The sequence below is a fragment of the Meleagris gallopavo genome, chromosome 4 (assembly GCF_000146605.3).
Source record: "Meleagris gallopavo isolate NT-WF06-2002-E0010 breed Aviagen turkey brand Nicholas breeding stock chromosome 4, Turkey_5.1, whole genome shotgun sequence".
NCBI classification, from domain to species: domain Eukaryota; kingdom Metazoa; phylum Chordata; class Aves; order Galliformes; family Phasianidae; genus Meleagris; species Meleagris gallopavo.
The window spans coordinates 9,066,966-9,080,064 of record NC_015014.2 but is presented as its reverse complement, the minus strand read 5'-3'; the positions used below and the strand labels follow the sequence as shown (position 1 = coordinate 9,080,064).

The following is a 13,099-nucleotide window of genomic DNA, read 5'->3' as shown; positions in this document are numbered from 1 at the left end:
TCGCTGGAAGACTCTAGCCATAGTGACACCGCATAAATAAACAGCGATGTCCAGCTTAATGCAGGATTTTAGGGCAGGGAGGCGGCGGGTGAGAGCCACGTAGTGTCCCACTCGTGTGCAGCTGTGCCCTGTGCCGTGCTCCCAATGGCCTGCACAGGGCTGGGAGGAAAGCTGCTCTCTCCGAGCTGTTCCCTCTGAGTGGGGATGAGAGATGAGTTTGCTTGCCTTTTTTGCTTTGCACTCAGGATGAAAGAGGAGCCTGCCCTCTGGGGTGGGAGAACTGAATGGGGTCTGCCGTGTGGGAAAAAACAAGGTTGAGGACCTCAAGTTTAGGGCAGGGATGGGAGCGGGGTGGCTGAGATTTTCATACCAGTAAAAGTACTTTAAAATTTGATAAAATCTTTTTTTGTGATCTATTGTTCTAGTATCAAGGATGCAAGTGTGTCCTGAAGGAGTTCTCTAGAGCTGTGATCTCTTTGCTTCCTCCCCTCCCCACCACTATTGTTTTTGCAGGAGTTAAAGAAGGCTGCTTTTTTTAGCCTGATACACAGAGCACTCGATGTTTGATTGTGGTAGGAGGAGATTGTACACCATAACACTGCTTTACTCTTCTTTTTTTAATGTAAAATAAAACTTATATGAATAAGTTATTCTTTATAATATTCTCATAGCTATTTTGGTTGCTCTCCTGGACTTTTCCTGTTATCATTTCTGTTAGTTATTTGTCTTTTATGTTAGCTCCTACCACATACAATATTTCCTTTTCTTTTTTTGTGTGTGTGATTTGATTGGGTTAGCATTGTGCAAAATCATTTAAAATTGATTCTTAATATGTTTTGCAGCCAAAGAACAGAATGCTATTCAAATTAAGCTACGTTAATTAATTTTTTCTAGATTTTTTTTTTTTGGCGTCAAGCAGCACATTTCAATACAAAGTCAATCAGTTGTATTGCAGATAATTTTTTCAAAAAACTTGGAGAAACTTAAAAAAAAAAAAAGTTTTTCAGAATAAATAGTAAATTCAGTGATTCAGTTTTTGAAAATGTAACGGAAGGCTCCTTAAAGGAGTCAAACTATCAGAAGATACTGCTTAGTATTTTGTGAAAACCTAAGTTTCATCGCTGCGTTAGGCACCAACAAGTTGGAATATTCAATTTGTTCTGTAAAATTCAGGTAGTCTGGGGAGTACAGGCGAGTTTTACAGAACTGTTTCTGGAACTGTGGACCCGTGCTCTCCTATTCAGGGGAGTGGGTGTTTTGGTTTTTGCAGTTGTTGTTTTGAAGAGTTGGTTTATTTGTTTTAGACCATCTGAGACCTATTTTTAGACATCGTTAGATCTATTGATCAAGGCATAGGAATGAAATCAAGGAAGCTTCCTAATTGTTTTTTAAAACCTACTGTTACTAGTCAGCTTGGTAATAAGTGTCTGTCGCAAGGCTCATCAGCGCTTTGTCTCTGCAACTGGTCAATGTTTTTTTTTCTCTTGTTTTCTCTTAAGCTTCAAGAGACTGTAAAAAGGAAGTTGGAAGGCGCACGATCACCTCTCAATGGAGAGCAGCAGAATGGAGTTTGCGATGGCAGCTTTTCTCCAACCAGCAAGCGGATACGGAAAGATGTACCAGGCATCGAGGCAATCAACAGCTTGCCCAATAACTTGCCTTTGCCTGCTGTTTCTCCTCTTCACCAGCTTGACATGAAAGCATCCTTGCCCCTGCAGAACAGTGGAACTCACGGTAGCGGGCTAGAGGACTTGGGTAAAAATGGTGGGCTTTCAGAGATAAAGCTCCCAGTTAACGGGTGCAGTGAGTTAGACGATGGTTTTAATGTCCTGCAGAACAAGGAACTAAAGCAAGAGCCTTTGGACGATCCTACCTGCATAGACACTTCAGAGACATCCCTTTCAAATCAGAACAAACTCTTCTCAGACATCAATCTGAATGATCAAGAGTGGCAGGAGCTAATAGATGAACTAGCAAACACTGTTCCGGAAGATGACATACAAGATTTGTTCAATGAAGACTTCGAAGAGAAGAAAGAGCCAGACCTTACGAGGCCTGCTGCAGAGACTCAAGAGAGTGCAAGCGTCAAAAGCGATCCATCTCATTCCCCATTTGCTCATGTTCCATTAGGATCTCCCCAGGTGAGGCCATCTTCCTCTGGCCCTCCGTTCTCAAATGTTTCCACAGCCTCTAGCGTGACTTCTGTATCCAGTGCTCCACCAGCTCCAATCCCTGCAGGCTCACCAGCAAACTGTGTTGTTCAGTCGCCTCAGACTCCCAACCAGGCCCATACTCCAGGCCAAACTCAGACACGATCTGGAAATGGGTATCTTATGAACCCAGCAGCTGCAACTGTGGCAGGATCAGGGCCTGGACCGGTGAATCTACCAAGTGCTGACTTGTCTCCAGCTGAACAGCTCAAGCAAATGGCCGCACAGCAGCAGCAAAGAGCTAAGCTCATGCAGCAGAAGCAGCAGCAGCATCCAAATCAAGCCTCAAGCTGGTCGCCTGTGGGCCCTCCATCTAGTCCGTATGGAGGGCCCTTCAGTGCAGAGAAACCAAATAGTCCAATGATGTATCCCCAAGCCTTTAACAACCAAAACCCAATAGTGCCTCCTATGGCAAACAATCCACAGAAGACCACAATGAATAACTACCTCCCTCAGAATCACATGAATATGATCAATCAGCAGCCAAATAACCTGGGCACAAACTCTTTAAGCAAACAGCCTAATATGCTTTCTTATGGCAACACCAAACCTCTGACCCACTTCAATGCTGAGCTGAGCCAGAGGATGACCCCACCAATGGCAAATCCCAGCAAGAACCCTATGATGCCATACATACAGCAGCAGCAGTCGCAGCAGCCACAGATGCAAGCTCAGATGGCACACCTGAGTGAGGAACAGAAACGCATGCTCATCATGAAGCAGAAAGGAATGATGAACCAGCCCATGGCATATGCAACACTTCCTTCCCTTGGTCAGGTAAGTGCAATTATGCAATATGCAGGCAACCAGAAAGAGATTTAATAACTCTTTGTATGGCCTCCTCCTACTCTCTTTTTTTTTTTCTGGAGAGTATGGAATGTCATTGCAGATGTTTTTTGGATTTTTCATGTGATATTGGAGCTTGATCGTTTTATGAAATAACAGAAATTATGTTGCATTATGTTTAAGATAAGTTGTTAAATGACTGTTTTTCTGAACCAGCATCTTCCCTGTTCTGCTGATGAGTGCATAGGGCCGCTCTGTAAGTTATTGCTCCTTGGAGAGTTTGTTTCATTTTCTTGTAATATAAAACTTGATGCTTTTAGATCCCAAACCTCTGTATGGCTTAATTTCCACAATGTAATTAGCATTATAACAGAAAGATGGAGCGATTGGCTCATGCTCTTGGGGTGAACACATTTGACGTTTTGGCTCAGTGAGTGAAGATGTTGAGTGCTGAATATCTTTGGTTTCCATTGGAAAAAGTAAACAGAACTGAATGGTTTTAGCGGTGCTTGAACCATGGCTGATATGAGATGGCTTATTCCAGGACTTTCAAGGAGTCTTTAGCAGTCTTAAATATTATAACATTGGGAATCTGTAGAGTCTTCTGACTCACTTTCAGCAAGAGGCTAAAGCTGTGTTGGCTTGAGTAATTTGGCATCTGTCTTACTTGTATTCCATGCTAACTGCTGGCGTGACAGATGCCAGGCTTGGGGAATATTTTGGAATTAATTAATAACTGAGTATTGGTTGTAGTAATGACAAACAGCCCTGTTACCACCTAGCTGAATATTCTTACTTGAGTAGGCTCTGTAAACGTCTGCACAGTGGTGTAATGGAGAGGCTTGAGAATAAATCTTCAGAATGCTGTTATAAGGGATTTAAAAATAATTAAAGGTAATACTGAGTTTACAAAGTAGGTGATGCTTTCATGGAAGCTGTGCCACCAAAACACATCAAGATTTCTGATATAATAGTACACAGATAGAGTTGTTGGTTGGTAGTTTTGTGTAATAGTGTAACCACATTAGCTGCTTCCATGTCATCTGCAAGGAGTGCTTCCTTCTGAGCATGGATAACTGTGATGCTGTAATGCAGGTAGGAATCAAAAAAAAATTGTCATTTCTGCAGCCTATGGTGTTTGGAAATCTACCAATAGGAGGAGCAGGAGGTTTGCCAGGTCAGAGTGCGTTACATATTATTTAAAGCGAATTGCAAAACAAAAAGAAACGTTCATCTGCCTCCTGTTTATGATTCAGCTTGTACGGTGACAGCTCAAAGGTTTGTGTTTGTGTTTTAGTTCTGCTTGCCTACTGCATTAGAAATTTCCAGTCTAAAGCTGCTTCCTTTTGTGAAGACTTTATCTAGAGCAATGCTGTGATAACGACCTAAAACTCAGACTGCAGTCAGAGATACAGGTTTGTCAGGTTGTAATTGAGAGGCGTGTAATGTTTGGTCAGGCTGTCAAATGTTTAAAGTTTTGGTTTCATCTGTTGATGTCAAACACCTACCAAAAAACTGAGAGGAAAAACTGCCTATGTGAAAGAGTTAATGTCATCTCCTGCGTTTCCTAAGTTGAGAAGTTCATGTTATTATCTCTCTGCAGTTGTCCTGTATGAACAGGAAGTCAAGATTTCATATATCTAATCTCACTCAGTTCCTTTTATAATATAAGAAAAACTAGATATTTGTTTAAACCTAGACATTCTTCCAAAACCAAGACCAGATATTGTCATTTCTGTATCTTACAAAGAAAACATCTAAGGCAAATCTGTATTTCATTATATAAAACTCACTTGCCTACCCAGAAGGGATTTTGTTTTGTGAGGAAGGCTAAAAGAATAGATTTCTATATGTAATGTATTTTTTCATTCCTTCTTTTCCTGCTTCGCTAAAAAGCATTTTTCTGTGGAAGATTGGAAAGCTTTATTATTGTGAAATGTGCTTGGTAGAAACAGATTGTTTTTGCAAAGATGGTGAAGTGATCTGTTGATATTGTTGAGTTGAACCCAGGCTGATGCAGATTATCTGATTCTAGTACTTACTGCAGGATGTGGACAGTCAGAGTTGCCAGATCATCTGCAGAAAATAAGGAGATTGCACTCTTTAGTTTGCAACACATTTCTGAGTGTAAGGGGAGCGTACCTTTCAGTGAGCTTACGGTTTCTACCTTCATTGCAGTTTTGGTCTTTGACACAGAATTGTAAAAATGTGTGTGTGTTTGTTTTAAATAATCATGAGGATTTGACAAATGCTATTTAAAGGGAAAGAGAGTTCTAGCTATTGTATTACGTGGCTAGCAGTGACCATATGTTTCTGTCAGATGACTGCTGTCGGGGGAATGATCAAGACCCAGAACGTGACTTAAGGAGAATCAGACATGTACAAAAGACCACACCTGGTCTTATTTTGTGCGTACTGCTGTCATCCAAGTATAGCTAGTTGTGTGCGTGTGTACTACGTACATTCATTTAACCTGTGTCCATTTTGACCGCTGTGTTGTTAATGAACAGAATGCACTCATGACTTCAGTCAGAGTACTTTAGAGAAGACACCATTTGGTCTGTTGAGGCCTTCTGGACACTGTGTGGAGGCCACAGCTGCCCTACAGACGTGTTGGTGAGTGGCTGGTGCTCAGGGCTGGTGTCTTGGGCTTGCTGGGTCAAATGCTCTTGTGAAGAAAGGAGAGCACTTAGCTCGATGTCAGTGACAGCAGCAAAACCAGTGTCTAGCAAAAGGCTTTCTGCAACGTCAGCGTTGAAGCTGTTCCTGTCAGACACAGTGGTCTTTTGCTTCACTGCGCAGACCAGGACTGGCACTGTGCCTGTAAGCCCCTCTGCACCGATGGGAAAGAAGCACACACCCTGCAACGTGATAGCCTTCATTTTGTCCTACAGCTTGTTCTCTTCAAGGAAGCGCTGGGTGAGGCGTTTTTCTGTTTTTCCATGGAACAGACCCTGCTTTCTGCTTTGGGTTTTGAAGTAGGAGATTTTTTCCAGCATGAGGTAGAAGGTAGTACAGGCCACTCCTGCAGGACTGAGTATAAGATCCATGATCACATCTACATTCAGCTAGACTCTATCCTGCTACCAGCATCCCCTCATGCCTAATTTTTCTCCACTTGGTCAGGTTTTTACTTGGAAATCCCTGCTCTTAGCCTTGCTCCAGATACCCTGATCTGCCCTAAGAGTGTTTATTCCTGTGTGAGGATGTGGCATTTAATGCCTCTTAGCCTCATCCTTCTCATGGATACTGCTGTTGCTCTCCCTTTGCTGTGGCTATAGGCTAAAGCATCAAACACAATTTTTCCCTAGGGCTGGTAACTTGTAAGGTATTTGAGGGCTAGAGGTCTTCTGCTGTTCTGGTTCCTGTGCAATAATAAAAGAAATTGGTTTGGCACCGAGATGCAACAGGGGCCCGTTAGGAGTTCTTATGTGATTTAAGGAATAAAAGCAACCATGAAACAACTTTTTCTCTAAAAAAGTAGAGCTTTAACCCAAAATGTTCCATTTAGTTTTTGAAGGTGTGTGTAAGGTTTAATGGGAGGCATTTTTCCTTTCTTTTTTTCCCCTTTATTTTAAACCAAAAATAATTTCAAATGGGGGAAAAGCAAAGACGTTTTCTTTGGAGAATTTCAGAATCATTAATTGTGCCTGTTCTTGGTTCCAGCTGTTCAATATGTGTGCATAATGGTAAGAAAAAAGCAGCCAAATGGAATAGACGTTGAATGGCTGAGAGAGAATTTGATGTTCGGAGCCAAGTGAGGGAGGGAGAGTAATGAGAGGTCGAAACAAAACAGAATTCTCTGTGGGTGTAAGAAAAATAAAACTAGACTGCCGCTCTTTGCCTGCATGAGGCTGTGAGGATGCCGCAATTATAGTTCCTATTGAAACCACTGGTTACATTGTTTGAAATTAGAGGGGTGTGAATGAAGAGGAGAATTGACACCATACTGGAAGAACTACCTTCAAGTTCTCTTTTCTGTCTTTTGTTTTAGTGGCAAATTGAAGATGCATCATCTGCTCAGTCTGTTTTTGTATGCAGAGGATAAAGGGAGATGTGTGTCCAAAGAACGTTCCGAAATGTAATTGTCTTTGTCCTTTCCAAGTGAAAAGGTGTGCTTCGCCCTGGAATAGTGCAAGGTTTTATACTTTTTGAAGGTTGTCTTTGGGACAGTGAGAAAGAGAGACTGTTGAGGTTCTTTACTTCCAGGGTAAGCTAAAAGTAAAGAAGAAAGTCTAAAGATTTGTATTCACAACATGAAAGTGTAGCAGAAACACAACTGTCTCACTAGATTTTAGGGGAAATAGGATAGAGTGGAAATAATGACTGACACTTCGAGGATTGCTTGGTGAACTTTCTATAGAGACATAGTGAATGCCTGTCTGTGCTGTGCTTGACTTGTAACCATTGTTTTCCACAAAAGGTTTGCACTGGAGTTCAAATGCACTGACTGCCTTTGATGCAAAAGTTTGTTCCCCAGAAGTCAATCTCCCATAGACTTTTAAGGACAGAAAGGTAATGGAAATTAACTTGGATGGAATCTCACTAGATGATTTGTAAATACTAGCGGGGCCATCCAGTGCTTACCTTTCCAGTATCATCTGCCCGTTTTCTAGGGAAGAGGTCAGAATAACATCAGTCACTGGAACCAAATGTTAACAGCACTTGGATAAGATCGATCTCCACAACAGAGAGCTAAAAAGAACTCTGGTTAGCTTATATTAGCTAACTCTCGTGATCTGTATGTGTGTGTGCTTTCTAACCTAATACATGCTTTGTTCATTCCTTATTCCTAATGTTTTTCTCTAGTCTAAGCCTTGCAAAATCAAAGGATAAAAGCACTGTTCTCTTGTCCCAACTGAACCAATAATTCTACCATGAGAAAAACATAGCTATCTTTGGTGAAACCTACTTTCCTGAAAACACTGATGGGTATTCCTGTTTTATCCTCTGAATCATCGCTGACAGAGAACTGAAATCCATCCTTTTGCTGGGACATGTCACAATAACTTGTCTTTTCCTTGTCTGAAATATCACAGTTGTAATGGCAAGTCTCCAATTCTTCGAAATTTCACCACTTTTTCAAGACTTGTTAAAATACATTGTATGATTTGGTTCTGGTCTAGTTTCTGTAAGATTCAGAGACTCAGAGTCATTCTTGTCCTTAAAGAAATTGTCTTACGTTACCTTTAGAAGCTGAAAATGTGCATTACTGATTGCACAAGGAGTGTGTTTAGTGTCCTCTATTTTGAAGTATTCACAATAGCATACTACGTTTTTCTGTACTATCTAGATTGTGGCATAAAGCAGTTTGCTCTGTTATTTACATACACCTGATGATACAATGTACGTCAACCAATACTAAGCAAGTTTTATTAGTTACAGCAGTAATATCAAAACATGGTGATTTGGAAGTATCTATAGCCAGTAGCACCATTATTTTTATATACAGAGCTACACCTTCCTGCTTTTTTTTTCCCCCATTTTTCCCTTACTAGGCAGGTTGTCATCATCACTTTTCATTTTCCAGCCTTGTAACCCATTCTACCTGCTTTCAGCAATACTAGCCATGATCCATTTCTTACTGTTCACGGATCTCTCACTCTTCTTCTTTATTATGTATACTCTTATTGTCAATACACAATGATGTAACATCGTGTTCTTTCCACACGCTTTTACGGCTGGATCTGTCATGAGCTGACAACACAGCATCACTGAGCATCCTGGGATATTTATACCATGCTCTTCCGTGGGCTCTAAGCATGGGGCATACCTAATTAGCATGGAATGGCAGATGCTTTCAATACTGGACAGTGACAGGAATTCAGTATTCTGGTGTCCCCTGGAAAATCAAAAGCTCTCCTCCATTACGATTCTTGTTTTCCAACTCTTCTTTACCTATATGGGACAGAAGAATGCTTTTTAAAGTAAAGTTTTGATTCTTTCATCCACTCTTGACTCTAAAAAATGAAACTTAATGGAAAACATTTCAAATTACAAATACTTCCAGGGTATCCTGTAATTAAAAAGTCTATTTCAAACTATTAACAGGTTGTGCTTACCTTAAAAACAAGTTGCATCTTGTTCTTTTTTTTATCATTTTTCAGCCTGCCATGTAGGTGGCTCCTTCCCTCTGCCCATAGCTCTGCTTTCAAGTAAACAAAAGAAGGAACACTGACTGGGGGAGAAATCAGAGAAAATAACCACGGGGTGTGCATTCCCCCAGAGGCTGTTTTGCTGGAGAGGGAAGTAATATTTGCAGCACCTGGTGCTGTGTGAGTCCTCCTTTATCTCCTGCAACAGCTCTTGCCTTGTTTACAGGCTGGCTGGGAGCAGGCTATTGCCTTCCCAAGGCTGAGTATTGGCACAGCTGAGGCCAGGCTGGGAGCAGGGAATAGAGTGGGGCAAACTGCTGCCTTCCCTCCTACCGAGCCCGTCCTGAGAGAGCCAAGAGTGCAGCAGGATAACAAGTTGCTGTGGGAGGGGAGGGGAATCTCACTGCTACTAGCAGCACTTGCTGTACTCTGGGTGAGCTGACAGCACCCAGTGCTGCAAGGGAAGAAAATCTGAAGGTTTCTGCCATGGCAGTGCTCCGCCTGGGTCCTTGTGTGGGGTGTGGAAGTTGTGTGTCAGAAGTGATGGTGTCCATCTCAGAGATCTTGCAGCTAATTCAAGCTTACATGCACTGACATCTTCATTTCAGAAACCTAGAAATGATGCAGTTGAAGTTGTCCACAGCTATCTGTGCTGCTCTGGAAACTGCCAGACGTGGCAGAAGAGGAAAAAGGATGCAGGAAGAGGAGTAAAATATACAGATATCTTAAGGAAGGCTAGGCACTGCCAGAAAGAGAAAATTCTCTGCTGTATCATGCAGGAATGTAGGCCAACTCTTTTGCTTGAGGAAAACATCAATAAATACCAATTAATGTTCCCAATTCAGTCCAAATAATACTTTTCAGAAGAAAAGTAATTGTCCGGTCTTTGGTGGCTCCTTGTCACTCATCCTTGTTTGCCACAGTTCATGGCTTTTAGCCTTTTCGTGGTCTGCAATTGTGTAATACCTCTTGAAAGACAGCCTCAGTAAGTGGTTAGGAGTGCATTCAGGAGGTTCTGCCAAATCCTAGCTGATGCATCTAATTTGCTAAAGAATGTGGCTTCTGCGCTCTCAGCAAAGATTTCATTCCTCATGAGCAGTGGGAAACCTGCCCTTTCTTTGCCATTGTTCAGCAGCTTAGCATTAAATCCGAGACAGCCAACTTTGTCACTGGGGAGAGAAACCAGTCTGTTGGTTCCTCAGTTCTTTGTTCTCGTGCAGTACTAGCATACATGTATTGAGTTCTCCTGTCCTTATTTAGCCTCTTTTCCTGCGTGTGGGAAGCATTTTGTGTGTATTAGCTTGCAAGAATGTCTTACATGTTGTGAAGAAACCACAAATTCTGTGTCAACACATCTTGCAAGAAGGTGGCTTGCTTGTTTGCACCCAGCAGGAGCTTGTTAGCAGCTCTTGCTCCACGCTCAGAGGGAGCTGTCTAGGCAAGGCCAAGTATCTCTGAAGAGAGCAAGGCCAAGTCCATCAGCTCTATTACAAAGTCATGCTTTTATGTTTTAGCTGTCTCTTTTTTGCTTCTGCTTCTCATGTAGACAGTATGAAATATTCCTCCCTCCACAAGCCTAGTCCTTGGCTGCTTGTGCTAGCATCCTTCCATAAAATCTTTTCTGCCCAGTTCCTTGCTGCAAGCTGAAGCATTTAAGTAATACAGGTGTATCTGTAAGCTGCCTTCTGTTTCCTTCTGCTATGTGGAGAAACTGAGGGAAAGACAATATGTTTGAAATACAGAAATAAAAAGATTTTTAAAGGGTCAGCCTAGAAGGAGTTCAAGCTCTGCCCAGTGAAGATGCTTCCTCCCCATCTGATGTGATGTTCCTTATAGGCTTGAGAGGTAACATCCTCAAAAGAATCTGCATTATAAATTATTTCTGGTACATAGTATTGCCTGGAAAAAGGAGAATTCCCAAGATTGTCCAATATGCGCATTCCAGGGAATTGATTTCCAGTGTGTACTTCTTTCCCTCTGTTTCTCCTCATCAGCTTTTCCTTCTCTACCTCCCCTTCTTATCTGTTAACTAGCACAGAACTATTTTTCAGTCTTGTCACTCTGCAGGAGATCACTGCAGACACCGAGGCTTTGTGTGGTCCATGAGCCTCGGGCTGATGGAAATGGTATGAAGTATTTGTTGTCATATCAAATGCTTTTTTAACCAGTCTTGAGACAGTTCAAGGACTGGAAGATCCTAGGTGCAATTTCACTGATGTGGTGGCACCATCCATGTGATAAATTTGGCTACTTCACCTTCAGTCTGCCCACTAATCCATCTCAGCCTGGACTCTGACACTTGAAACTACAGAACAGCTTCACTGGGTCAAGCTTATCGTAGAAGCAAAAAAGTCTATATAGGAGTTTTCTATTATAGAATTGCCAGTGACATGCAGTTTCCCACTAGGTGATGTTTCCAGCAGTAGAAGGCAGTCGTAAGCTCTGGTATTCTTATAGATGTAAAAGTAATTTCAGGTGATTTCTGTTGTGACTTTTAAGCCTTGTTAATGATACCTTTTCTTGTATGGTATGAAACTGTTCCCATCGTTTGAAGATAGCTTCACTGTTCCCAACAAGAGACATGTAAAATCAAAATACTTGAAGCCTTTCCAGTCATTTCTGAAATACTACATACATCACACATGATGTACATAGCGTGCACATGGATGTATGGTAAAATGTAATGTCTGTGGTTACTGTGAGGCAGTATTTCCCTCCTTCATATCCCCATTTAGGGGTCACCAGTCCAGCACCAAGAAGGATGTGTGGGCTTTTGGGAGGGCTGGTGGCTTCCCAGAGTGTTTCTTGTGGCCACCAGCCTCGCTCCGTGCAGTGTAAGAGCACGGTGGGCAGATGTGCAGTACACTATCTGCCAGCCTCCCGTGCCTCATGCAGCTTACGCTTTGGGTTTTGGCTGGAGATTTCACACCATGACACCAGGGCAGTCCCTGGGTTTGCTGATGCAGAAGTTTTCATTTGCAGTTGCCCAGTTCCTGCAGCTGGTTTGCAGGCAGTGTGAGTGTAACACCCTCGTTTCTTCCCAGTGCTCCCATATGAGCGAAAACCACTGCCAAAATCACCATCCTCTGCTCTGGTTGCATACAGTGTGGGCTGTCTTCGAAGGGCTCTGCTGAAGGGGCACAGGTGTCACCCACAGATGCGCTCACAGCTTGGGGCAGGCTGTGCTGGCTGGGCATAGCTGGCATGCCAGGTGCCAGCATATGATTTTAGGGGTGGAAAAGGATCAGGTCAGAGACAACATAGTGGTGGCTGGAGGGTCGAGGAGGGTGGAGAACTGCCGTTTGGAGCACCCAAATCCCTTACAGTTTGAACTTCTCCCCAGCATCTGAATCATCTTACATATCTGCTCTGCTCACCAGCTGCCCCACAAAGGTGTTATGTACAGGGCTCTTGTGTTTTGGCTCTGTGTAATGGTCAGAGCCAAGTGGGAGTGTTGGGAGTCCTCAGAGAGCTTCCAGCATCGCATCTGCTGTGTCAGGTAGTGAAGTGGCCAGTATGAGCTCCAGTATTACTGAATTCACCCAAGGCAGGTTAGGGCTCTGCTTTCCTCTCCTCCTGCTCAGGCCTCTGCTCTGGTGCAGCGTACTGTGTCAAAGAAATGCAGAGCACTAATGCAGACAAACGAGCTGTTTTGTTCATGCTACCAAAGAACCCGTTCCTCTGGAAAAAGTATGGCCATTTGGAATATTCTCATGGCCGAGCCTGAAATCTGTGTGCTGCTGGAGATGCTGAGCAGTGAGGTACTGTATTGCTTCTAAGGTGGTGTTTTATCACCTCACAGATTTTTCAAAGCAAAAAATGCAGCTTATTGTGATTGATTTTCAATTAGTGGCGAATCACGTGGGATGTCTCCTTCATTTTCCTGACCTATTCCACCACTTCTATTTTCCCATTAGTAGTCTGTGTCTTCTGAACCTAGTGAGTGCTTTCTCACCTACACAGCCCTGGTCAATGAGAGCACTTATGCAAGGATTGCACGGTCTGCCC

The 13,099-nt window shown here is 42.7% G+C and overlaps 1 protein-coding gene and 1 long non-coding RNA gene across 3 annotated transcripts in view; one reads left to right on the top strand and one right to left on the bottom strand.

The window, feature by feature from the left end:
• Nucleotides 1-1,454: 1,454 nt before the first annotated feature.
• The window catches only part of MAML3 (mastermind like transcriptional coactivator 3), a 73,206-nt gene continuing 61,561 nt past the window's right edge, over nucleotides 1,455-13,099 (top strand). Inside the window, 1 exon segment of the mRNA XM_031553011.1 lies at nucleotides 1,455-2,987. Within this exon segment, the coding sequence (XP_031408871.1) occupies nucleotides 1,470-2,987 (1,518 nt within the window). The 5' untranslated portion in view covers nucleotides 1,455-1,469.
• LOC109367153 lies at nucleotides 8,348-10,783 on the bottom strand. Of its 2 annotated transcripts, XR_002113943.2 has the most exons (3): nucleotides 9,262-10,783; nucleotides 9,059-9,141; nucleotides 8,348-8,894 (listed from the first exon to the last, which is right to left on the bottom strand). It is a non-coding gene; the product is annotated as an uncharacterized LOC109367153 (long non-coding RNA). The 2 variants fall into 2 exon arrangements; XR_002113942.1 differs by lacking the exon at nucleotides 9,262-10,783 and having other exon boundaries at nucleotides 9,059-9,251.